Source organism: Sciurus vulgaris (assembly GCF_902686455.1).
Source record: "Sciurus vulgaris genome assembly, chromosome: 3".
Lineage (NCBI taxonomy): Eukaryota > Metazoa > Chordata > Mammalia > Rodentia > Sciuridae > Sciurus > Sciurus vulgaris.
In genome coordinates this window covers 181,438,193-181,463,862 of record NC_136463.1, presented here as the reverse complement: position 1 = coordinate 181,463,862, position 25,670 = coordinate 181,438,193, and the positions used below count along the sequence as shown (strand labels likewise).

Here is a 25,670-nt window from a genome sequence, read left to right as displayed (position 1 = left end):
GGAGGAAGATGACTCAGGGAGGCCAGCGTGGGGCAGAGCAGGGCAGGAGCGAAGGGCCAGAAGGCCAGCTGTGCTGTCCCAGGTGTCCATGCCCTTCCCTGAGGGAGGGGCTCAGATGTGGATCTAGGAAACGCTGGACAGGGTGCTGGGGACACAGGTAGCAGTCCAGGCTGGATTTGGGAGTCATCTGTGTGTGGTGGCCATCAGGGAACAGGCAGGAGGGACGAGGGCCTCTGGAGGAAGGGCAGGAGGCAGAGGGCAGCCACGGGGGAGGCGGGCAATGACCACTCTCAGAGCGCGTGGCCCCAGGGTCCCCCATGGGATGCTATCAGGTCACCTGGTGGCAGTTCCTTCCGGAAGTGCTGCCGGCCACCCAGGGCTGTGACAGGGCAGGGTCAGGACGCAGCCGGAGAGGGCCTGACGGAGGGGACACGGACACGGAAGCGCATCGACAGCCTAACCAAGCAGCAGGAGGGGAGGTGGAAGACGGAGGTGCCAGAAGCGGAGGCCTGCCCTCGGCCAGCGCCAGGGAGGCTGGGCAGAGGGGCAGAGAGCCAGCGCCCAGGGGGCCAAGGTGCCGGTGCTCCCCTAGACCCTTCTGTTCTTGATGATAAGAGCGTTTGTCATGCAGACGTCACATGCAGAATGACCTGGCAGCCCCATTCCTCACACCGCCACTTAAGGCTGGGTATGTATTCAATCTTTACGAAAAATGCAAAATAAACCAGGAGCCGAGGTGCACACCTGGAATCCCAACCGAGGCAGGAGGATCCCAAGTTCCAGGCCAGCTTGGGCAACCAAGATTCTGACTCAAAATAAAATTCAGAAAGGGCTGGGGCAGTGGCTCAGTGGTAGAGTGCTTGCCTAGCATGTGTGAGGCCCTGGGTTCCATTCTTAGTACTGAGAAAGCTGAAAAACAAACAAACAAAAAAGCAAGTACTTACTTAAAAAATACCAACTTGGGATCACGACAAATGACCAGTATGACTATTTCACACTGTTTTATAATTTGCTTTCCACTCAGCAAATATATTGTGAGACTTTTCTAAACACTATTACCCATTTCCAATACTATCTTGTGTGGATATAAGTTGCATAATCAGCCTCCTATTTTGGGCATGTAGATTACTTCTGTTTTTATAAATAATACTTCAATAAATACCCTCGTATATATTTATGAATATCTGTTACTTCTCAGTATAAAATTATAGAAGTGGAACTATTGACTCCCAAAGTACTAGTGATACTATCAGAGCTAAGATTCGGGCAATGCTGTTCCTGGAGGTTCTGGTCGTACAGAGTCACACAGACTTCCTGGAGGTGAGTTCCAAACGTGGAGAAGCTAAAAACCCTGCCCACGCCCTCTGGGGCCTCCCTGGTCTCCTGCACAGACTAGATCTCTCCATCTCTTTCCTCACCGCATGGCCTCTGATGGCAAAGGTCACATCTCCTTGTCTTCGTGACTGAGGCAGCCCATCCAGCAGAGGTGATAAAGACCTTTGTTGAATCAACCAGATGGAGGGAGCTGGGGACCGCCCCTCCTTAGTTACAGGGAGGACCATCTGTTAGAAGGTGCTTTCACGAGTGGGCAGGTACACCCCAGCCAAACTCCTCTGTGGGCCAATGCTCCATGGGAGAGTCGCTGCTCACCAGCTAAAATCGATACTTGGTAATCCTACATATTTACAGGGCACAGGGCCACATTTCAATACTTGCAGAGAGTGGGATTAGCCCACCAGGGTAACTGGAATATCATCTCATTCTAAGGATGTTTTCATTCTTAGGAGATGCACATTGAAAGTCTGCAACCATCTTCCCAACAGTTCAGCCAAAAATTAAAAATAAAAAAAAAAATTTAAACACCGTATGTGTGTACATGATATATCAAACACACAGAAAGCAGGCGAGAGGGCTAGCAAATGCGACCGAAAGTTCTTTACTGTGATATTCTTTCAACTTATCAGCAAGTTAAAAACACTGGTTGTGTGTTGGAGAGAGAAAAGGGCACAATCCTAGTCTGCATACCAGTAATTAAAAATTAAAACCTAGAAACAGAAGCATATGGTAGCTGATTTTGAAATCTAATCAAACAGACCTCAGAGCACTCATGGAGCTGGGCTTTGGGTGTTCACAAGGCCGATCCCAGATGGGCGGCAGACTTGCGAGAGCGGGTGCCTGGGACCCTGGTCTCCCGGGGGCGTGGCACTGACTGCAGGCGTCCCACGTTTTATCTGTTGCTAAAGCCCCAGGGGCTGATTGTTTATTACAAAATCACTGTGAACTGAAACTGGAACTAAATGAACTTCCCAGCGGGGGGTGTCTAGGTGAAGTGTGGCACCGTCACTAGAAATCCGCCAAGGCTGCTGTTGGTGGCACACACACGTGGGGTGTGCCTGCTCACCCTCAGCCCGTCCACGTGTTTCTCACGCAGGTCACAGAAGGGGCTGTCCCCTGCCCACTGAACTGCCATCTGGGGGCTTCCCAGGCCTTCTAGGGAGGCCAGAGGCTCCGGGGAAGCAGCCTGATGTTCCGTTTCCACGGAGGGTCGGAAGGGCGGGGAACCGGTAACATGGGGCCGCTCTTGCTCCATTTTCCTCTTGAGCTGGGCTGGGCTGGACCTCAGGGCCTCATGCGCGCTGGGCACCCTCTCCACCATGAGCCGGCCCCAGTCCACTGTGCTGCTCTACAAGGTCATCTCAAAGAGATCTGGAGCCTCCAACTGTGACAGAGGCCACCAAACAACACAACAGGAGACCGTCCACGCGGCCCCTCGTTGCTTCTGGCCTGTCCTCTGGAATGACCCTGGCCAACGCCAGTTAACCCCTGTCCCCGACTTCTCTGTCTGAAAGAAGAAACCTGGGTGAGGGGAGGAGGGGGTCTCAACCTCTTTCCTTCCGAACAGCCTCACGAGGTAAATAATAAAGAGATAGATGATTTCCAGTACGAGGCTTTATTTTGCATTTTTAAACGTACACATCTTATGGGGCAGTTAAGCAAAATGAAGCTTAAGAAAATAAACTCCCGCCTCCTTTCACCTGGACTTACACTGGGCACCCGGTCCTGTGGCCACTGGGGGTGACGGGCCTGCGCAGGGGCTCATCCCCGCTCCACTGCACGCTGGCCGGCCCCTTCCGCCGCGACTTCCCAGTGTTGGTCATGATCTGGTGGAAGGAAGAGGACACGGGCTCAAGACACCACCTCCCGAGAGTCGACGAGAAGCAGAACAGCCCACACTGATCCATCGGTCTCCAGTGGCCAGGTCAGAGGGACTCAGTAAGCCCTTTTAGGCTGGTAAAGGATACCATGCAGCAGAATGATTTTAAAAAAGCCAAACATAGGCAAAGGAAGAAAACTGCCGGCTACAGTAACTTATCACCTCTCTGGAAAGCACTGGATTTCTGAAAGTGAGGAGAAAAGACAGACGTGAGTTCACAAAAAATTACCATTTCCACGCGTGTAGTTTATCAAAGATGAGCCAAGTCGGTAGGCAAATGAGAAAGTGGGAGAAATATCCGCAGCAAATTTAATGGCTAAGAGGTTAACACCTTCATTATGCAAGAAATGCCAACAAAATAATAAGTAAAACACAAAATAACTGGGCAAAGAATTCACACAGCTGAGTCACAAACTAGTAATAATTACCAGCAAATAGAACAATGACTAACTTTAGGAGGGATTAGAAACTACAGCTTGACAGAAAAGATCACTCTCCAACTCTGCATGTGAAGGACATGTAGGCCGCAGTCACCCCCGGCCACTGCAGTTTGAGACGATTCTTGGGAAGCGACTTGGCATCGGACGTCAAGGGTCAGAAAGATGTTCCTATCTTTGGGGGCAGATTCTAGTTAAGGAGTCCAAAATATGGAAAATGTTAAATAAACAGTTTTTCATTATAAAATTATGGGAGTAAAACTAGAACGATCTGTCTAATAAAAGGGCAATAATTAAGTAAAATATGGCGTATTCATTTGATGTAGCATATGGCCACTTACACGGATAAAGAATAGGCAATGAAAAATGTTCATTTAAACATTGAATAATAACCAGGTGATAACAATGTACATAAATAATATTGTCGATCATGCTTAAAGTACACAGAGGCAGGAAGGAAATGAGGGCTGAAGTGACCAGTGACCAGGACGGCTCTGCAGGAAAGCAGGACCAGAAACGATTTTTTTTTTATGTTCTAAGTTTTCTGTAATAATGTCATAATGATGCTAATAATTAAGAAAAAATGTTTAAAGGAGAAATTACGGTAAAACTGATGAAACCCAAATAAAGTCTGTGGATTGAACCCATGTCAACTTCCTGGGTTGATCTTGTGCTATAAATGACATAAGAAGCAACCACTGGGGGACACTGGGTGCGGGGTGGGCAGAATCTGCCTGGCTGCTTGCCCAACATCCAGTGAATCCAGCCCCATTTGTTTTTTATTTTTATGTTTTGGTACCGGGGATTGAAACCAGCTCACTTAACCACTGTGCCACATCCCCAGTCATTTTTAATGTTTTATTTAGAAAGAAGGGTCTTGCTGACTTGCTTAGGGCCTCACTAAGTTGCTGAGGCTGGCTTTGAACTTGTGATCCTCCTGCCTCAGCCTCCTGAGCTGCTGGGATTACAGGCAGGCGCCACTGTGCCAGGCGAAATCTATTGCTATTTTAAAATAAAATCACAAATGAACAAAAAATCCCATAAAGCCAAAAATGTTTTTAAAATTGAATTTATACCTTTGATTTCTTGATTTCTGCTGAAAAGGAGGGTTTATGGTTTGGGTGTGAGGTGTCCCCAGAGGCTCAAGTGTGAGACAGTGCAAAAAGGTTTAGGGGAGAAACGACTGGGCTGTGGAAGTCTTAACCCACTCAGTGACTAGGCCCCTGAGGGGACCAGCGAGACCGAAGGTGGGGAGGGCGTGGCAGAGGAGGCGCCCCAGGCCTGCCTTCGGTGCCGAGCCTCCCTCTCCTCCCACCATCCTGGGAGCTGCTCCCTCACCTGACCTCCACCTCACCTCGCCCTGAGGAATGCAGCGGCTGTCTGTGGCCCGAGACCGCTGCAACCCCAGCCCCCAAATCAGCTTCTCCCCAATTGTTCTGGGCAGGCCTTCAGTCCCAGCAGTGAAAAAGCTGCCTAAAGCACAGGGATAAGGAAAGAAGGCCAAGGCCTTGGGCGCCTGGGTCTCATCTGAGCCTGGACAGCTGAGCGAGGGGAGCCGGGGCAGGGAGAGAGACCAGCAGAGAAGGTGGAGGCTGCCCTCTGGGCAGACGGACACACCACACTCCGCAGAAGGACCTCAAGTGCAGCTCCTCCCGTTGCAGCCCGAAGATTCCAGAAGCGGGGGTCTCCACCCGAACGCCTGATGTGGCCATCGGCTCCCTGGGGCTCCCCTCCTCTGGGTCCGCTGCTGACTGTCCTCTGCTCGACTCCCTAAACCAGACCGCAGTGGGACCTCAGGCTGCTGGCACCTCTTCCCTTTCCCTCTCCCTGCACTGGTCAGACCAGCCTCCCGGGCCTGAGAGAGGCTACTGGAGGAGGCGAACGAGGCCGGAGGACCGTGCTGCCAGCCCTCAGCTCCCGCCTCCACCAGGGATCCTGAGCCAACGCATCACTCAGACTTGCGTTTAAGACGTCTGGACTGCTACATCACCTCCTTAAAACTGCAGAGGCGAAAACTTGGAATAGAACCACCATTTGATCCAACTCTCCACTCCTTGGTTTATACTCAAAGGACTTAAAATCAGCACACTACAGTGACACAGTCTCATCAATATTTATAGCAGCTCAATTCACAATAGCTAGGCTATGGAACCAACCTAGACGCCCTTCAACAGATGAATGGATAGAGAAAATGTGGCACATATACATAGTGGAATATTACTCAGCCATAAAGAAGAATGAAATCATGGCATTTCCTGGCAAATGGATGGAATTAGAGACTATCAAGCTCAGTGAAATAAGCCAATTCCAAAAAACCAAAGGTTGAATGTTCTCTGATATTCGAATGCTGACTCACAATATGCGGGGCAGCGGGGAAAGTTCAAGGGATTAGACAGGGTGGAGCTGGGGAAGGGAGGGGCATGGGATTGGGAAAGACAGTAGAATGAGTGGGACAGAACCTTCCTATGTTCATATATGAACACACGACCAGTGTAACTCCACATCATGTACAACCACAAGATGGGAAGTTCCACTCCATGTGTGTATCATGTCAAAATACATCCTACTGTCATGTGTCACTACAAACAACAACAAAACTGCAACAGCCTGGACAGTGACTTTCCTCCCCAGTGAAAGGCCCCAGCCTCCGTGCAGTCACTCTTCAGTGCCTCCTGCCCACAGTGCAGGCCAGAACCCTCTGCCCACCTGCTGCCTCACAGGGGGCCCGGCCTCGCTCCCCGGGATGCAAAGGAGACTTTCTGGGCTACTCAGACTGAGTTCTACAGAACCACCTCTGGGGGATGGGAGTAGCATCCACAGCCACCCAGCTGGAGGAACAGGGCTCGCTTTGGGGATACACATGGAGATTTTGAAACAAGGTTCTGCTACTGCAAAATGCAAGCTTATTTAACCATAATAAAATACTGCATTATGAGTAGGCTGATGTAATTTGCTTGGTAGTAAAAGTTGGGCAACGCACGTTCACTTAGATAAAGAAATGTATTTCCCAGTTGTTAGTCTGGAGCATTTGTGAATCACTTGAATTATGACATTAAAAAGCAGCATGAATTTTTGTGATGCAGGTCCTCTGTTTTAAGTCTTGATACACATAGAAAATAACCTGCAAGCAGGAGTTGAGGCCGTTTGCTGTCTACCCCACACGCATCCTCTCCTTTCTGACCAAAGAACTCTGCTTTTACTGGCACAGCAATGTGCCTACTTAAAAATATTCACTTGTGCCAAGTGTGGTGGCGCGTACTTATGATCTCAGCTGCTCAGGAGGACCGGCAGGAAGATCCCAAGTTTGAGTCCAGCCTTAGTAACTTAGCGAGGCCCTGTCTCAAAATAAAAAACAAACAGGGCTGGAATGTGGCTCCTAGGTTCAATCCCCAGAACCAGAAAAAAAGGAAAAGAAGTTCACTTTCCCAGACTCCCCTGCATTAGAGGCCACGTGACCCGGGTCTGCGCAGGAAGGAGGAAGTGGAGGGGCAGCCAGGTGGGCAGATTGGCTGGCCTGGACACCTGGACTTCCTCCATCACAGACTCGTGCCAGGGGCTTCCTCCGTCATCTTACGACCCCGAGGCAACGGGCATGTGGGCAGAAGCATCGGAGTAGGGGAGCTCAGGAGACCCGGGCTCAAGGCCTGGCACGCGCCCCAGGCCTGTTTTCCTGCCTCACAGGCTTTGTAAGATTTCCAATGAAGTGCAATCGCCTCATTCTGCTGGGTCCTTCCTTCCCTCCCAGTACTGGGGACTGACCCAGGGGTGCTCCACCTCTGAGCCACATCCCCAGCCCTGTTTGCTTTTGACTCTGAGACAGGTCTCGCCAGGTTGTCCAGGGTGGCCTCCCACTGGCGAGACCCTGTCCAGGGTGGCCTCCTGCCCCCGTCGCTCAGCTTCCCGAGTCACTGGCATTACCAGCTGCACCCTCCTACTTGGACTTCCCTTGTACCGTCCCCTAGTGTCACTTGGTGCCAAAGGCAACCTCCCAGTTTGCTAAGAGAACTTCAGCTGAGGTCGCACTTGATTTGGGTTCAGCGGGAAGCAGGATTCAGTCACTTCTGTACGAGGACAAAGGACCGCAACCTGGCCTATGCAGGATGGCAAGGAGGGTTTTCTATATGGTCAGCACTTTCATGAATGATCAGGATGTAAGAAAAGGGCCTTCACTCACCCTTAAAGGGCGGCAGAGTATGCTACTCCAAAACACGCCACTTAGGTATAAGTAGGCCAATTTTGAGCAAAAGACACTTGAAACACAGCAGATCCAAGAAGGGCGCTCTGACCTTCCTCTTCCCCTGAACACGAGCCAAGACACTCCCTGTGAAGGACGACCCCCTGGACTGGGAGAAAAACCCTTCATGGGAAGTCGAGCCAAGAGGATTCTGCACAACACTCCATGTTACAATATTTCTTATCTTTTCTTTTGGTAGAAGACTGAGAGACAATCTCGTCATGTATAGAGGTGATCAAAGGGCATAAAGCAAAACAGGAAAATAAACTATGAGGTGTGCCAAGCAGTAAGTCACTGGATTTTGTGACATTTGTGATGGCTGTCGCTTTTTAAAATATGAATTTGACTGATTTATTTTTCCACTCTCATTCATATGCATTCACTTTTATATCTACATTTGTGTAGATATATCTATTTATCTTAATTATCTTTACTTTAAAGGAGGCCTCCCAAGCCCTTGTAATCTGGAGGCCCACAGAGCCTGGGCCTGCCCTTTTACTGGCAGGCAGGGTGAAGGAAAGAGATGAACAGCCTGGGGTCTGACAGTACCCCTTTTCCCGAATTTCATTTCTTTTTCCTTTTCTTTCTTTCTTTCTTTCTTTTTTTTTTTTTTTGGATTGAACCCAGGGATGCTAAACCACTGAGTCACATTCCTTTACCTTTTTTTATTTTATTTTTTAAAATTTTGAGACAGGGTCTCACTAAGATTCTTAGGGCCTTGCTATATTGCTGAGACTGGTTTTGAACTTGAGATCCTCCTGCCTCAGCCTCCAGTTGCTGGATTACAGGTGTGCACCACGTTACCAGCTTCTTTCCTGAAATTTTTACTTGGATTGATAAGGCGGGACTCTGCTATTTGCATGGAAACCCACCCTAACTGATAAGGGAAGGATAACAGAGGTGAAAGTGATTGTCCCTGAGTGGGAAGAAATCAGGCTGTTCTTCAAGTTCAGTTTACTTCTGACTTTTTGGCGCTAAGCATGCATTTCTTTTATAGTTAGAAAAGAGTAAAAGAAGCAAACAAAAAATAGAGAGTTCAGAACGTTTTGGGGTTCGGGATTTTCCCCTGCTTGTTGGGCTGTTTTCACACACAAGAATATGGGCATTTAGTGGATCCCGACTAATCCTCCAGTGGGTAGAGGGCCTGACTCTCCACCCGCAGGCAGCCAGGCAAGAACACTGGATTGGCTGAGTGGAGACAACTGAAGAACAACCACAGGGGGAGAGGCGTGGGAGCAGCAGTGAGCCCCTGGTGCAGGCTCCCCCAGCCCTGCTAGTGTGCAGAAACGGTGCGCCAGACCGCCCAAGACCGAGTCCTCTGCAGCTGGAGTCAGCTGTCTGGAAGGCCCCGCAGTGCAGCGGACTCGGCTCAAAGGCTCGGGAAAGCTCCACAACCCTTCCAGCAGAATGTGCCTGGCACATTTGCTGGCAGGATGAGATGAAAAGGAATCGGGCGTGGGCCAAGTTCATCTAAGACATGCCTCTTACTGTTGCTTAAGGCTGGGGTGTGGCTCAGCAGGAGTGTGCATGTGCGGGCCCTGGGTTCAATCCCACCAAAGACAAAACAAAGGTAACTTTAAAACAAGGTCCAAGGACACTGTGGCATAATATTCATGTCCCTTTAAACCAGGTGGTGAGGATATTTAAATCAGGGTATTCTTTGTAGGAAGAGTTGGATGATTACCTAGGATGTAGAAATTCACAAACACTCCGGCAGGAGAAGCAGGAGTGAACTGTGGGTCTCAACTGGTGTCCACAAGTCTGCATGTCACTTCTCCAGAGTTACGGTAGGCAGCACAGTGGCATGGCCACTGTGCCTCCCTCAAGCTTGGGGACAGTGACTTGTTCCCCTGTCTTGAGTGTTTCTTGTGTGTGTGGAGGCGAGTGCCCTGAGTTGATGCAAGGCCCCACAGGGAAGGGGTAGCTGCAGATGCTCAGCAGGGGTGCTCCTGTGGGTGCCAGAATCCTAGGACCCCTCTTCCCATCCCGAGCCCCCGTGCGCCAACTCAGCTGCACCATGACCCTTACCTCCCAGAGACTGGTTGGTTTTAAAATCACTGGTGTGCTAAGTAATTCCTGGAAATCTGGTTGGGAGCTCTGGGTGGGGCCTAGACTATTTTTAACCTGTACTGTAGTCTGGGATCAGTCGCAGTCTGGGACCAGCTCTGACTGCAGGGCACAGGACAACACCTGCCCATCTCCCGGCCGTGCCAGCTGTTATCTCTACCTCTTAGCAAGAGCAGCTTTATTTGCTTCATGTCTTTCCTGAATATAACAGCTGCGTCTCAAGCCTCTCCAGCATTCTGCCTGCTCAGGCAAATGGTGCAGGTTGGAGAAATCCTTTCTAATATAATTTTCTGACAGGATGTTTCAAAAAGCCAGCATCTTCAGACTCACTGAAAACTGCAAGGTGCCTGGCTCCCGAGAATGGGGCCCGAGCCATCACGTTCAGGCCCCCACTCCCCAGGGAATGTCTGCCTGCGTCAGCTTCCTTCGTGTGGCACACGCAGCGACGAGAGGAGACTGTAAGTCCTTTTGTGCACCTCCAGAGCAAAGGGCAAGGTTGCAGCTGGCAACTTCAGATCACGTGACTGCCCAAGGGACCCAGGCAGCCTAGGATGACTGATGGGCAGTGGCAGCACAGGGAAGCCCGTGTGACCTCAGTGGTCACTGCACCACGCCCAGTTTTCTAATAGAATGTAAAGATGTTCCCATGATGAGGTCCTATGGTAGCCTGGTGGGGTGGGCTGGAGGGTGGCCTGCAAAGGTCATCCTAGGCCCTGGAACCTGTGAATACGACCTTGTTTGGAATAAGTCTTTGCAGAGGGAATTAAGCTAAGGACTCTTCAGCTGGGAGGTCATCCTGGATTATCCAGGTGGGCCCTGAGTTCAGCGAGAAGTATCTCCACAGGAAACAGAAGAGAAGCCAGTGAAGACAGAGGCAGAGATGCAGGGCTGTGGTCGCAGGCCAACGATCGCCTGGGTCCCCCAGAAGCTGAGGAGACAAGCAAGAAAGGATCCTGCCTTGCAGCCTCCAGGGGAGCCCAGCCCTGCAGGAACCTTGGCTTTGGACTTCGCCCTCCAACACCGAGAGAACAGATTTCTGCTCTCTGAGGCCGCCCAGCTCGTACTCAGCTTTGTTACAGAGCACGGAACACGAAGGCTTGGTCTTTACGCCTATATAGTGATTCTTCCCGTACTTCATCCTTACTGCTCATATACTGCTCATCCTTACTGTCCAGCCGGTGAGGTGAGCAAGCATGTGCTGAACTTCCCGGTGACTCAAACATTTCCTTCTGGTAAAAGGAAAGCACACAGACCATAAGGAGATTTAAACTGCGTGTTAAGCTGGGTATGGCACATGCCTGTAATCCCAGAGACTCAGCAAGCTGATGTAGGAGGATCACACGTTTGAAGCCAGTACTGGCAATTTAATAAGACATTGTCTCAATAGATAAATAAATAAATAAATAGGGCTGGGGATGCAGCTCAGGAGTAGAGTTCGCCTAGCATGTGTAAGTCCCTGATTTGATCCCCAGCACTCCAGGAGAAAGAATAAAAACAAACAAACAAACAAAAAAACCCAGCTACACGTGATGGTAGAATGATAGCAACTCCAGAGGCCAGTCATTTGGGGTTACTGGTTAATTTAAAGCTCTATTTGTGTCTCACCAGTCTGCTTAGCTACGCTGGTAGTCCCAGCACGTCCTGCCTCCTATTTGTATGTTGTGGTGGTTAAAACTCGTTCCCATATCCCCATGAGGGCCTGTCTATGGCATTTCTTTGTGTGCAGGTGCTACAAATTGTCAACCAAGTGCTGTATTCAGGCTCATGTCTGACAAGGCCACAGGGGACATCCTTTCTGCTTATGTCACTATGTGACGACTGTGGGGTTGGGCACACGGGTACATGGCCTCCCCAGCTATCGCCACACACTTTCCAAAGGAGACACACTAATTTGCCTTCTGTTTTCCTCGTCACCTGTCCTAAAACAAGAGGTCCTGCAGATGCTTTAGAGAATATATGTCCTCCCAAACAGAGCCCAGACTCTGACAAAAACAACTGTTTGGAGACAAAGGTAGTCCTTGCTCGAGACTTCCCTCAGGAACCCGGAGCCTGGGCTGCCTGCTCCTGAGCCTTCCTGAGCACCTCCCCACTTGACCCAGTGCAAATGACTCCAAGGGCTCCTTTGGTTCCTGAGATGTTCCAAGGACAACAGTGGCCACCATCCAACAGCCTTGCCTGTGGCTGGGCTGGTGGCAGCTGACCTGTCCCCAGCCCCTGCAGTCACCGGTCCTGCTCCCTCCCTCCACTCGTGCCCCAGAGGCAGCCAGAGTGCAGTGGGGGTCAGTCCAAACGCAGGTCACACCCAGTGGCTCCGGGCTCAGCCCCAGAGGGTCCCCAGCTCACACAGGAAGGGCCACATCCCGCCATAGCCTGCAGAGTCCCGTGGCCTGTCCACTGGATGCCCTACAACCTCAGTGTCCCCCGGCACGTGCTGCGCCCCCGCCAAGCCCTGGACATTCCTAGGTGATGAAGCGGGATGAGGGCAGGGGGCTGGGGGGACCGGTGCCAGGGGCGAGGGGACAAGGGGACTGGGCTGGGGGACGGCCACGGGAAGGGAGAGGTATGTTCTGCTTCCACATTCCTGCCCCGGCCATCTCTCCCCTTCCTGAGCTGGGCTCTGCCAGGCCCTGTGGAAGGACTGGCCCCTCCTTCTCCAGAACCAACCTGCTCAGCTGGAGAAGTTTTTTTTAACTTTTTTTTAAGGAATTTAACCTTTATTGTTTTAAGTGGTGCTGAGGATCGGACCCAGGGCCTCACCCATGCCAGGCAAGCGCTCTACCACCCTGCCACCACCCCAGCCCTGGAGAAGGTTTTAAGGTCCACTGACTGACCCTGTCAACCACCAGCATCAAAGTACCAGGAGGACCCCTCAATGACAATGGCCTTTGTCCTTATGTGCTCAGCTGATCTACAGGGCTTTGGTCCAGGTTGGTCTGAATCCCTGGCAACTGCTCATCCTGTCTGCTCTCTGACCCAGGCTTCCTGGGACACCTGTGGGCCCAAGACTCCATCACTTACTTATTTATATTTGGTGCTGAGGATGGAACCAGGACCAAGTGCGTGTTCCAGAAAGGGGCTCCACCCCTGGCCTGAGCCCCGCACTCTTAGGTGGCCGGTTGTAGGCACATGTCTCCCACCCAGAGCTGGCTAGCCCGGGGCTGGGGCTCTCTGAGGTCAGCTTCTGGCTCCGCACAGTGATGTCACTGGCGTGTCAGGCTGCTGATCCATCCCGAAACACTCCTCTCCTGGTTTCTGTGAACTGCATTCTTTGGGTTCTCTGCAGGCCTCTTTATTTGCTTTCTGTCCTTTTGGGGGTCCTTCTGTCCTGCATGCTTGACAAGTGCGCTGTCCTCAGCCCCACCCTCTCTCTCCCCATCCTCCACCCTACTTCAGTCGGTGTCAGTCACCACTACTATGTGCATGTCCTCCAAACTGACTGGCAGAGGGCCACAGAACAGCTGCCTACCGCGGGGCCTACCCTCAGACACCCCCAGGGCTCCCGGCACACACCTGGCAGCTACATTTCCTCCAGTCCCTCCCTGTGCAGGCCGGAACAGTCCACCCCCAAGCTGCAGGTTACACGTGTCCATCTGCCCTTCCCATTCCAGGTCCATGCCCTGCCTGTGGCACTTACTCCCAAGTACTCCGTCGTCAGAAGCTTCTCTCCAGAGAGTTCTCCAAGCTGGGGTTGGATGAGTTCGTCTTTGTCCAGATCAGCTTCCATGGTGTCATGGTCCTCCTGCATCAAAGAGACAGGGTGAGTGCTGTGGACTCTGGGTGGCTCCCCAGAGTGTGAGCTGCCCCCAAATGACCAGGCCTTAGCCCAACACAGCAACTCATGGGTTACGTTTCACAGGTCTCAGCGGGGAGACCAAAGAGCCCCAGGAAACCGGGCTCGGTGAGCACTTCCCGGGGAGTGTGAAGAGGTCCAACGAGGCACTTGGCAGCCCCTCCTAGCTGCAGTCCTTGGGGTTCCTCTCTGTGGTAAGGTCCCAGGTAAGGGGCCACACCAGTCAGCCTACAGAGAGTATCAGGCACCTGCACAGGTCTTACGGGGGTCACAAGACCACATGTGACAGGAATGTACTTCTTAAGTTCACAGTCGGTAAAAAGACAAGACAGAGGTCTCGGTCAGAGAAGTAAGATGATGAAGAGCACATCAACTTGTGGATGCCTGTGGCTCTAGGCCTACCACCTTCAGATTTCGCCCTGTGGCAGATGTAGTGGCCCTGCCAAGCACAAGAGGAGACATAATTAGAGGGCCAGTGCTGAAAGATGAAAGGCCCACAGTACAGTGAGACATCTAAAACTGCACACCCCAGATTCAGGCACGGACTCTGAAGGGACAATACCTCGACCCAAGAAGGTCGCTGGTGAAGCACCCAGATGACCTTGAGAATTCCAACGATTGGCCACGCAGTAAGTGTTCTGGAGGCAGGAGGAGAGAAGAAGCATGGAGGAGAAAGAGGAGGAGAGGGAAAGAGAAGAGCTGTTTAGCTGCAGGGAAGACGCAGTGGATATCCTTCCCTGCTGCTCCATGACGTGCAACTAAAACACCGGACACTACAGAACAGAAGACCCTGAAAGACGGAGGGGAAAGGTGGGCCAGCTGGGACCTCGGGACCCAAGGAATGACAGGAGGTGAGTCCTTTGGGTTTTCTTCTTGCCTCATATGTCAGACTTGGAGCTGAAGAAGCCACAGGCAGAAATGTCAAAGGAAGACAAAAACTTCCCCCTAAAGCCTGCTCCCTCTAGCCCAAGGTCCGGGAAAGACATGAAAAAAACAAAGCAAAACAAAAAACATCAAGAACAAAAAACACTTTAGAAAGTAACCAACTACCACAGCAAGCACTGTAGTTCCATCCTAACCAGGCCTGCAAGGGCCTGGGGACCCTGAACTCCCACCTCCACTGTGGAGGCATCCCGCACCTCCAGGTGGTAATATCAGAGAAGGTGACGAAGGGGAAAATGTCATCCCTGTTGGGCAGTAATGAAGCCCTCATGCCTGGTATGGGCCCCTTGCCCCACCCAACAGTAAGACGGCGTCCCTCCATTTTCCTGCTGGGATGGTCAGGAAAGGCCATGTGGAGACGTATTAACGGAAGCCAAGCGGGGATCCAGAACTCCCACCCCGACTCTAATGAGGGAACCCCACCTTACAACATGGAACCTGGAATTCTACCCACACCTTTCAGTAAGGAAGTGGAGACGGTGCTTTAGCAACAGGGTAGTATCAGGATAAACCAGATAAAAAGGAAGGTTTAAATGAGATCCAGTACCTTGCAATACCCAAAATGTGCAGGTTTAAACTTAAAAAAACAAATTCCTCATCACACCAAGAACAGGGCAACTCTAACGAAATGAAGAGAGAACCCTAGGAGGCCACATGTAGATGACAGAGGTGTCAGGAACATCTGACGTACATGCTCTAGCCGCCAGCATGAAAATGCTCCCATGAACACTCACAAATGAAATAAAATGCTTAAGATACAGAAGAAGGGAAACATAAGCCCAAAGCAAGCAGACAAAGACACAAATTACCAGTATCAGGAAAGAAGTAGGGGCTATCAATACAGACCCTACAGGTAGCACAGGGATTGTCTGGAATTCCTACAAACAACTCTACACACATAAGTCTGACAACTTAGAGCAAAAACACACCCTTTCACAAGTCTCTCAACATGAAGTAGGTAACATGCACAGTGCTATTAACATTAAGGAAACGGAACTCAACTTGAAAATGTAAACTTGTAAAAGAAATCAAACTTGTAAAAGAAATCTCCAGGCCAGTGTGAATTCACTGGAGAATTTTATTCAACTTTTAAAGAAGGAACACCAAGTCAAAAATCAGAGGAAGGGACGTTTATTTCATTTTATGAAGCTAGTGTTACCCTGGTACCAAAATCAGACAGAGGCAAAACCAAAAAGAAAAGCACAAACGTCCCTCATGAATACACTGTAGAAGTCCTTAACAAATAAAGCCATGTATTAACAGGGCTGAATACCATGATCATGTACAGTCTGCTCTGGTGATCAAGAGTGGTTCAGTATGTAAAACTTAATCACTGTAATCCACAATATTAGCAAACTTATAAAGGAAAAAAAATCACATGATAGGCTGGATGCAGTGGCGCATGCCTGTAATCCCAACAACTCAGGAGGCTGAGGCAGGAGGATCACAAGTTTGAGGCCAGCCTGGGTAACCTAGCAAGACCCTATCTCAAAATAGAAAATAAAAAGGATTAGGGAGGTAGCTCAGTGATAGAATACCCCTGGGCTCAATCCTCAGTGGAGAAGGAGGAGGAAAAGGAGGGGGGTGGGGGAGGGGAGGGATAGGAGAAGGACAAGCAACACATGTTCACATTAATGGATGAACAGAGTATTTGACAAAATTCAGCACCCATCAAGACAGAAACCCAGCAAAATCAGAAAAGTGGAGGACTTGATTAAGAATATTTACAAAAAACCCACAGCAAATATCACACTTAGCAATGAAAGACTGGATGCTTTTCATGTAAGACTGGGAACACGGCAGGGCTCTCTACTCTCACAACTCTCAGTCAACATGATGCTTGGAGTTCCAACCAGACCAACAAGGCCAAAAAGGAACAGAAGACACAGATCAGGAAGGAAAAATAGAACTGACCCTATTTGCAGATGATATAATTGTTTATGTAGAAAATCCTACAGAATCTTTAAAATATGTAGATGTATTGTGTGTGTGTGTATATAAAATATTACTTTCTCCTAGAACATATGAATGAGTTCAGCAAGGTCACAGAATACAAGATAGACATACAGAACCCAATTTCCTTCTTTTTCTTTCCTTATAGTGCTGAAGATTGAACTTGGGATCTCATATATGCTAGGCAAGTGTTCTACAACTGAGTTACATCCGCAGCTCTGATTTCTGTACACAACTAAAAAGCAGGTAGACACTTAAGTTAAAAATACCACTTATAACTGCTCAAAAATAAGGGAATGGTTAGGTATAAACCTGACACAACATTACAGGATGGGAATGCTGAGAACTACAAAACTCTACTGAGAGAAACTGAAGATCTAAGTATAAATGGAGATGCATGCTTTGCCTGTGAATTATGAGAGTTGACCTGGTTAAGATGCTAGTTCTCCCCAAAATGACATACAGGTTAGCTCAATTTCTATCAAAATCCTAGCAAGACTTTTTTGTAGCCAGATATAAGATTATTCTAAAATTTATATGGAAAGGGCAAAGGAGCTTGAATCAGCTAAGACAATTTTGAAAAAGAACAACACATGAGAAATCAGACTATCTAATTCCAAGACTTACTATACAGCTACAGTACTCCAGATTGTGTGCTATTGGCAGAGAGACAAATAGATCAGTGGAAGAAAGAACTCTGAAACAGACCTACACAAATATTCCCAGATTTTTTTTGAGGAGGAGTCTCACTATGTTGCCTGCATTGTTCTCGAACTCCTGGGTTCACATGATCCTCCTGCCTCAGCCTCCTGAGCAGCTGGGGCCACTCTGCCTGGCTTCTTCCCAACTATTTTCTGACAAAGGTACAAAATAAGTGTGATACATATAGCTGTTATACTGTATGATTTACGGGACAAGGGGGATTTGGTCATGTCCAGTACAGGTGCAATCCCCACCCCTGAATTTTTTTAAATTTTTAAACTTTGTTTTTTCTGTGGTGCTGAGGATGGAACCCAGTGCCTCACACGGGCCAGGCAAGCACTCTGCCACTGAGCCACAACCCCAGTCCTCCCCCATGAATTTTTGATCCGTGTCTGGTTGAACCCTCGGCCGTGGAAGCTGCAGACATGGAAGACCGTCTAGATGAGCTGGCACGAGGCCGTGCATTGTCACAGGCTGACTGAGCAGGACACGCGGGGATGGGGCCAGTGCGTGGTGCTCCTTCCCATTCCCTGCCAAATCTTCCCTCGACATCTGATTGTCCTCTGTGGGTTAAATCATGAGAAGCAGCACACAGCAGGCCAGACTGGGGTCTGCGCTGAGGCCGAAGGAGCTGCCAGCCCTGGCAGTAAGCAAGGGCAGGGGCTCCCGGAAGAAGCTGGCAGCCAAGATGTGACAGTGTTCCCTGAGAAATGCTAACCAACCTTTCTCTGATTCCTTGCACACCCCACAAGTGGAATTTGGTTTTTCTAAATTTTCTAATTTTCAAGAAAGCACTAGTCCGCAAACGTGAGCTCCTGTGTGCATTTAAAACTAATTTCTGATCATCATGGATGCCCTGGTCTTTGGTGAATGGGATTTACCTGGTGCAATTCCCAAGGAATATGAAGGTTCCCATTTTGGGGCCCAGGACCTGGCTGGAGCTGATCTCCAGAATGACAGGTTGCCCGTTTAGGGCCACTCTAGGGGCTGGCCTGTCTTTAGACTGTGGGTGGCACCACCTGCCATCACTAGACAGTGTCATCGCAGGACGGGCTATTTTAAGAGAAGGAGACGTGACTTACTGTAGGTGGCCCCAGAGGCAGGCCAGAACCAGTAAACTGAGGCAGGTTCTAGAATCATCCACTCACTCATCAAACAGCCTTCTGAGGAGACCCCGCCTGCCAGCCTGCACTTGGGGGTGTTCATCACACACTCTCCTGTTAAACCACCAGGGAACGCGTCCCCGGAATCCTAACCACTGTGACTCCGTGTGGATTTCTTTGATCAAAACTGCTTTCCTCAGGAGGAAACTACGGCCCAGAGAAGCAACAAGCCCACTGTGGTAGCCCAGCCTTGGGGCCAGCCTGGCCTTCCAGCCTGCGCAGCCCCTTTCTGCCGAAGGTTTTCTGACCCGGCGCCGAGGGGCCCTGCAGGAGAAGCCTGTTTCTGAGGAGACACAGGCTGGCCTGCCCAGGTCCTCTGAGGACCCAGGGTCCCTGGTGTCTGGTTGCAGTCGAGCTCAGCGGGGCACATAGAGTGGGAGGGAGGGCTGTGGCCGCCTCCTGGAGTCCACGGCTCATCCTCTCTTCTCTGCTCGGCTAATCCCCAATGGAGAATCCACTCTTCTTCTTCCCAGAACACAGGCTCACGGTCACTGCTGTGACAGAAACCTAGTCGGAACTCATTCTTCCCAGCAAGAACAGCCGCCAAGGGCTAGCCGACCCGCCGTCCTAAGATTTCACTGAGTTCCCTAAAGGTAATGCTATCTAGGAGACCCTACCTCAAGGCCAACTCTGGGACATTTTTGTAAGATTTATGTTGCTTCTTGGCTTTGAGTTGAGTTTACTAAAATAGTAACATCTTAGAGATCAAATAGCGTGTGTACAGTATATGATGATTTTAGGAAAATGACTGCTTTTGGGGAACCAAGGAGCAGGCTCTGCGGTCTGACTGGCAGGGATCTGGGCACAGGGTAGAGTTTCATCTCTCCTCCAGGGAACCAAGCCTTGGAGGCCCTGGCTGGAAATGGGCATGTGAATCACAGTTTCACGGAGGTATTGGTGACACACCACTTTCCTGCCAGGAGAAAACATGAAATGTTAAGAAACCAAACAAATGTCCACATTCCATTTCGAAGAGAAAGAAATGGTCAATGGCTGACAAAGGCTGGCCTCTGCCCACACCAGCAGCGGCATTTCTTCACCTTGGACGGTGAGTGTGCGTGAGACCCACCCACTGGCACGTCAGCCTGTGCATCTGGGCTGCCACGTCTCTCCGGGGTTAAGGCTCAACACATTCACTTGCTCCAACACAAGTTACTATGAGATTCACTGAAATATTCATTCATTTTTAAATTAAAAAACATTGAAGCTGCTTTTCACTTAAAGTGCTTTGTAATTAAATTCACGTAATTGATAAGTTCTCACTAACCTCCAAAGACACAGGGCAGGTTCTGCTTTGGTTTCTAATATATGTACCACATTAATAAACACTACCTTGAATTTCGGCCCAGTGATGTTAACGGGGGCCAGAGAAGGAACCAGGGTCCCCAGCTGACTTACTGACAATGTGGGGAAGGGCCTCCCCTGATTCAGCTTCTCTACTGCAACAGGCAGGCAATTCCTATGGTAGAATGTTAACATGGAATGCATAAATGGAAGAAAACTGATAGAGAAATAATTATTAAATTGATAGTTCTCAGTTTAAAAAGTTTTGTTCTGAGGTTTAATTCAGGAAAATATGATTCTTGTTGGTGCCTGGGTTTCTCTAATAAGAGGGACCACCTGGCTGTCTCCTTTAAAACCATAACTGACCGACTGAGAAAATCTCTTAACTTTGCCTGTGTGTGTGTGTGTGTGTGTGTGTGTGTGTGTGTGTATGTGTTTCAGTTGTTGCTGGACCTTTGTTTTATTCATTTAGGTACATGCAGCGCTGAGACTCGAACCCAGTGCCTCAGACATGCTAGGCAAGTGCTCTGCCACTGAGCTGCCACCCCAGCCCATGTTGGCCACTTTTGAAGAGCCAGGATACTGTGTGGATACAAAGTAGGCACTGCCGTGGCTTCTGAGAAACATTTGTGTCAGCGAAAAGGAAACTGGTCAGCAAGCGCAGAGAGCAAGCCAGGGGGCCGGACGGGGTCTGTGGGGAATGCACACGTCAGGGCCTGGCCATAGCTCCCAGCAGCAGGAAACTCTGCAGGCAGAAATGACACTTGCTCAGAGCGGGCTCTGGGCCTGCTTTCTGAGTGGTGTCAAGGGGAGTGAAAGGATTCGGGGATGCATGGAACTTCAGGAACGGGCAGAACTAGTGGCGAGAGCAGGAGGTGGTCAGGGCCACGGACGGCTGGGTGCTCTGGCGGGACAGGGCCGCTGCTTTCCGACAGTTTTCCCCCAGCTTAAGCGGGCAGGATCTGCCAGCCCTGCTCACGGGCAAGCGAGGCTCCAGTGACGGATGTGCCTTGAAGATTAGCCACTGTGGGGACTAGCCACAACCTCCTGGCTCATGGACACCAGAGTAAAGGCCGTGGCATTGAAATACCTACTTTGTGAAGCAAGGGGGTGACGAACAAGGAAATGCTTTGGGAAGAAATGCCTAATTGGGGTGGGGCTTAAATACCATTGTTGGAGGAATTTTACTAAAATGACTGGCTTTATGTACTCAAGCCGAGTGCATCAGATTACTAGGCAGAGCTGTGATAACTGATTACTTTGAGGATTAAGAATACCTCAAAAAAAGGCACCTGAGCTGAGATGAATTTGGATGTTCTCGTACGAAGCTTCCCCATAGCAGCTCGGTGACCTTACGCTACTACAAGATTCTTAACTGGAAGCTTTAGATACATAATACTCCAGACAAACCAGATTCTAAGCAACTGGCCTGAAAACAAAACCACAGTTGACCACTGAATGCATTTGGAAACTCAGACTCTTAGAGACAAATGCAGAGAGCAGAATGCCCTCAAGTGGTCTCACAAATGACAAGCGAAAGTGCCCAGTGTGCTTGCCGCTTTGCCAGCAGTTTAAACCTGGGACAGCATCTCAGGACACTGAACTGTCAACCTCTCTTGGTAAAAACAGCAAAGCCCTCCACATGGGAGAGCAAGGGTGGACTGAGGCGCCCAGGCCTGGCAGGGTGACAGCAGACTTCCCGGGTGGATGGCCCTCCACGGAGGCAGGGTTTCTCCTGCACCCACTCTCAGGACTGAGCAAGCCAGCTCCACACACTCATCACAGTGCCCAGCTGCTCTGACGTCAACTTCCTCATCCACTAAAATGTACCCCAGGCTCCTGAAAGCTGGCCCAACAAGCAGAACAGTGCCGTAAATGACCACACAGAGCCCTAACACCTGACCTCCCTGCTTCTTCAGGTCCATTGTTTTGGCTTCTCAATCTGCTTGCTTAAACTTTTTCTGTAGTCTAAGCAAAAGAGCAAGAAATAGAAGATGGCGAAGTTGCCCTGGGAAAAGCAGTGCTTATCAACATATTTAACATACAGAATAGGAGAGACCTGGAGGCGCGAAAGCACCTGTGAGTCACAGAGAAGGGCCACATTACAGCAGCGCTGCAGACACCACACTCAGCACAGACTAGAGCCTGAGGGGCACCTCAGTCATGGTTCCTTCCAATGGAGTCCAGAGTTGCTCAGGAGACCAGGGCTGAGGGAACAAGAGCCCTAGAGACCAAGTCAGGGGTGTCCCCTCCCTGACATGACATGAGTGAAGGAGGGTGAGACCAAATCCCGGAACTGGAAACACCCCTCACACAGGGAAGGGATGGTCTCAACGTCAGCAAGAATATCATAAAGAAAAACCTTCGACGAATTGTGTAAGTTCTAGATGGACCTCAAAGCTCTAGCCCCACACCCTGCTCCACTTTAACCCACGTAGGAGTTCACCCTCTGGCTGCTTCTCACCCGCTGCTCCAAACCTCCCTCCCAGGGAGTCTGCGTCTGATCATGAGGAGAATGTTACCCCTGCACCCAGACTGCTGGAGCGCTCCATGGCTCCCCATAATCACCCAGTGAGAACAGGCTCAGTATTTTCACTTCCTGATGAGAACACCAAGGCCTACAGAGTAAGCCCACTGGCCCAGGGCCACACAGGTGACAGGTGGGGGCAGCATTAAAGCCCACCAATCTGACCACTGCCCCTTCCCTGGTGTCTGACTCAAGCCCACTGACTTGACATTTAGCCAGTGTTAACCAGGCATCTGTCCTTTTCTAGGGTCTCAGGGCACAGAGAGTCCATCTGTCCCCTGTTGCCTTGGACTTGGAATGAGTACAAGGCATGCAGATCAAAAGCACACATGACCCACGACAACAATTAGACCCAAGACCCCAGTGACCTGCGAAGATGTCCCTCGGGGATCAATATAGCATCCTGGCCTTGGTTCGACCCTGCCCCCACCACCTAGCTTTTCTGGATTAGACTTCTGCAAAGCTCCCAAAGGACCAAGGAGTGGACATCACATGCAAAGAAGAGAAGGAAAGGATCTTTTATCAGCTGCAGGTTAACTTACTGATCTTGCAACATTGCAGTCGTGATTGCCGTAATGTCCATGAAAATGCAAAAGTAGACATGGGTCTCACTGGGCGGGGCTTTGAATACTACCATGAGCAACTTGAGATTTGACTGGGCGGTGAGGAGCGTGGAACAGTTTAAAAAGGCATTGGGTGCGGGGCTGGGGATACAGCTCAGGTGGTAGAGTGCTTGCCTAGCATGGAAAAGGCCCTGAGTTCAATCCCCAGCACCACACACACACACACACACACACACACACACACACACTCACACACTCACACACTCACAGCAACAGGTGCAAGTGTAAAGGGGTTTAGATCCTTTGAAGAGCAAGTCAGCAGATCTAGTGAACATGAGACCCTCATATTCATGGAGCTAGCAAGCCGACGTCCAGGTGTGAGAGGCACATACGCATTTGTGCAAGGAACACAAATAAGAAGCTCTCTCCTGCTGCAAAAAGCACAAGAAACACATGGTGGTTCATTCTTACAGTGGAGCACCCCACAGCAGTTATTGGAAAAAATAAACCTCAAACACATACTGTGAATATGTGAGTGAAAAAAGCAAGCGGGTAAATGATTCATGCACTATGAAGCCATTTATGTAAAATTAAAAACCATGAAACAAGGGCTACAGGTGTGGCTCAGTGGTACAGCACTTGCTCAGCATGCACCAGGGCCTGCAAAACTGACCAACGAGAGACCATGAAACAATAGTGCATGTTGTTTATGGAAATACAAAGATACTATGAAAGCACAGAATCATCCATGGAATCTACATACTAACTTCAGGATAGTGGCTAATTCTTCAGGAGGGTAAAGAGAGGGAGGAAAGGATATATCCATAACTGTCTGTTATTTATTTTCTGTACTTTCTGGAAAGTTTAAAATGTTCCCTCAGTTAAAAATTAATTGATTGCATCCCTGAGTGGCGCCCTCCCTGCTTTAAGAAAAGGGTCTGCTGGCCACATGCACCTCAGTCTGGGAAGGGAAGACTGGAGGCCAGGAAATCAGTGCTGGGAGCGGAGGGGAGGTTCAGGCCAGGATGTGGAGCCGAAAAGGAAATGAAAGGGAAGAGGCAAGTGCTTTGCAGACGGATGAGTCACACAATTTGGTAACGGTCTGGAAGGTGAGGACAGAATGGGGAGGGAAGCATCACAGATCTCCAGCTGTCCAAGCAACATGGCACTGGGAGCAGCCAGGGCATCTAGGAACCTACAGTCAAAGCCACCTGATTTACACCCACCTCCTGAACGCCTGTCTCAGGGTGGGACGCTGGGATGCGCCGGGCTCTAGTCCACGGTAGTCAGTGCTCGGCCTGCTTAGAGAACCTGAGCCGCGTGCTCAGCCGTCAGGACCCTGTGTCTGTACTGGTGATGTTTGGCTGAGCCTAAAGCCTCAGTCAGTGAATTACCAGATTCACCTGGTGGTTTTCACCACTGTGAATCGGTACAGTGCACTCTAGTCACTTAAAAATGCCAGTGGGGTGATGTCATGCCTGAACACCTTCTAACAGCCACCCTCCTCTCCAAACAAAAGCTGAAGTCCTTCTCAGGGCCCCCGTGATCTGACATTGTCTCCTGCTTCCTCCCCGGAACACCCCAAAGTGCTCCCTTCTCGGGGCTTTGACGGCTGCTCTTCCCTGTCTGGCCCTCTCCGGTTCACACGCTGCATTCCTGTTTAGTTGCTTGAGGTCTCGTTCCCCGCACAGGACGTCTGCTTTGCTTAACTTCTACCTCCCAGGACCTGACCAAACTGCTAGTATGAACATGAGTAAACCAGGCAATTCCCCCTCTAGTAACTGTGTACGAAACGCAACACAGGTATTAAAAACAATGTCAGCTCATCACCAGGAAATGACCAGTGGTTGCCACAACTTGAGAAGAGTTTGTTCACTGGCACCGTGATACTCACATTGGGTAAGAATGGCGTGTTTCTGGCCATCTTGACTGGGGAGCTCCCGCCCGTGAAAGCCCCGCTTCTCCTGGCTGACACTGTGGACTTGGTAGAAGATGGGAAAGGAAGGGGAATGTCTGGAAGCAGAAGAGCTGCAGGAGGAACGAGGTCTCAGCAATCTCCACACACCTCTGACTGACTGCCAAACTGCAGGTACACGCAGACCCGCAGGGAACCCAGGGAAGATGGAAAGTCTGGATCCTTGTAAATGTTCTGTGCTTACAAATGCAATCTCTAACCCACATGCAGCTTCAGGAGGCAGAAGGTAGAGGCCTCACTGGCTTGAGGTGTCAGAACACTGTCTTTGCCCCAATCTAATTGACAGTTAAATTATGCGGGGAGACTCCACAGACTGGGGGAAAGCAGTAGCCGAGACACTAGCAGCTGCATGCCACAGAGCAGAGGAGCGCTTCAGATTAAGAACACGTGGGTCAACTGCATGCTAAAACCAACGACGCCAAGAGCCTTGGGAGAATAAAACGATTCAGAACCGCCCCAACACATTATCTGTGTTTGAATTTATGGTCAATTTGTTTTTTACAATGGTACAATTTCACAGAAATTTAGTGGGTCAAAGCTCAGACTTTTCAACAAACGGCACTAGGCAATGTATATACACATGCAAAAAGGTGCTGATTTGTGTGTGTGTGTGTGTGTGTGTGTGTGTGTGTGTAACCACAAAAAGCTTTTTTTTTTTTGGTACTGGGGGTCGAACTTCACTACCAAGCCACATTCCCAGCCCTTTTTTATATTTTATTTAGAGACAAGGTCTCGCTGAGTTGCTTAGGACCTCACTGAGTTGTTGAAGCTGGCTTTGAACCCATGATCCTCCTGCCTTAGCCTTCGTCCGCCACTGCA

At 50.0% G+C, this 25,670-nt stretch overlaps 1 protein-coding gene across 5 annotated transcripts in view; it reads right to left on the bottom strand.

Moving 5' to 3' along the window:
- Positions 1-25,670, bottom strand: part of ARMC9 (armadillo repeat containing 9) — a 132,198-nt gene that overhangs the window by 14,828 nt on the left and 91,700 nt on the right. For all 5 annotated transcript variants that reach the window (XM_079134853.1, XM_079134851.1, XM_079134849.1 and 2 more), the window contains 2 exons: positions 13,587-13,691; positions 3,046-3,161 (listed from right to left, as the gene is read on the bottom strand). In XM_079134853.1, coding sequence (XP_078990979.1) covers positions 3,046-3,161; positions 13,587-13,691 — 221 coding nt within the window. The remainder of the gene's footprint in view (positions 1-3,045; positions 3,162-13,586; positions 13,692-25,670) is intronic.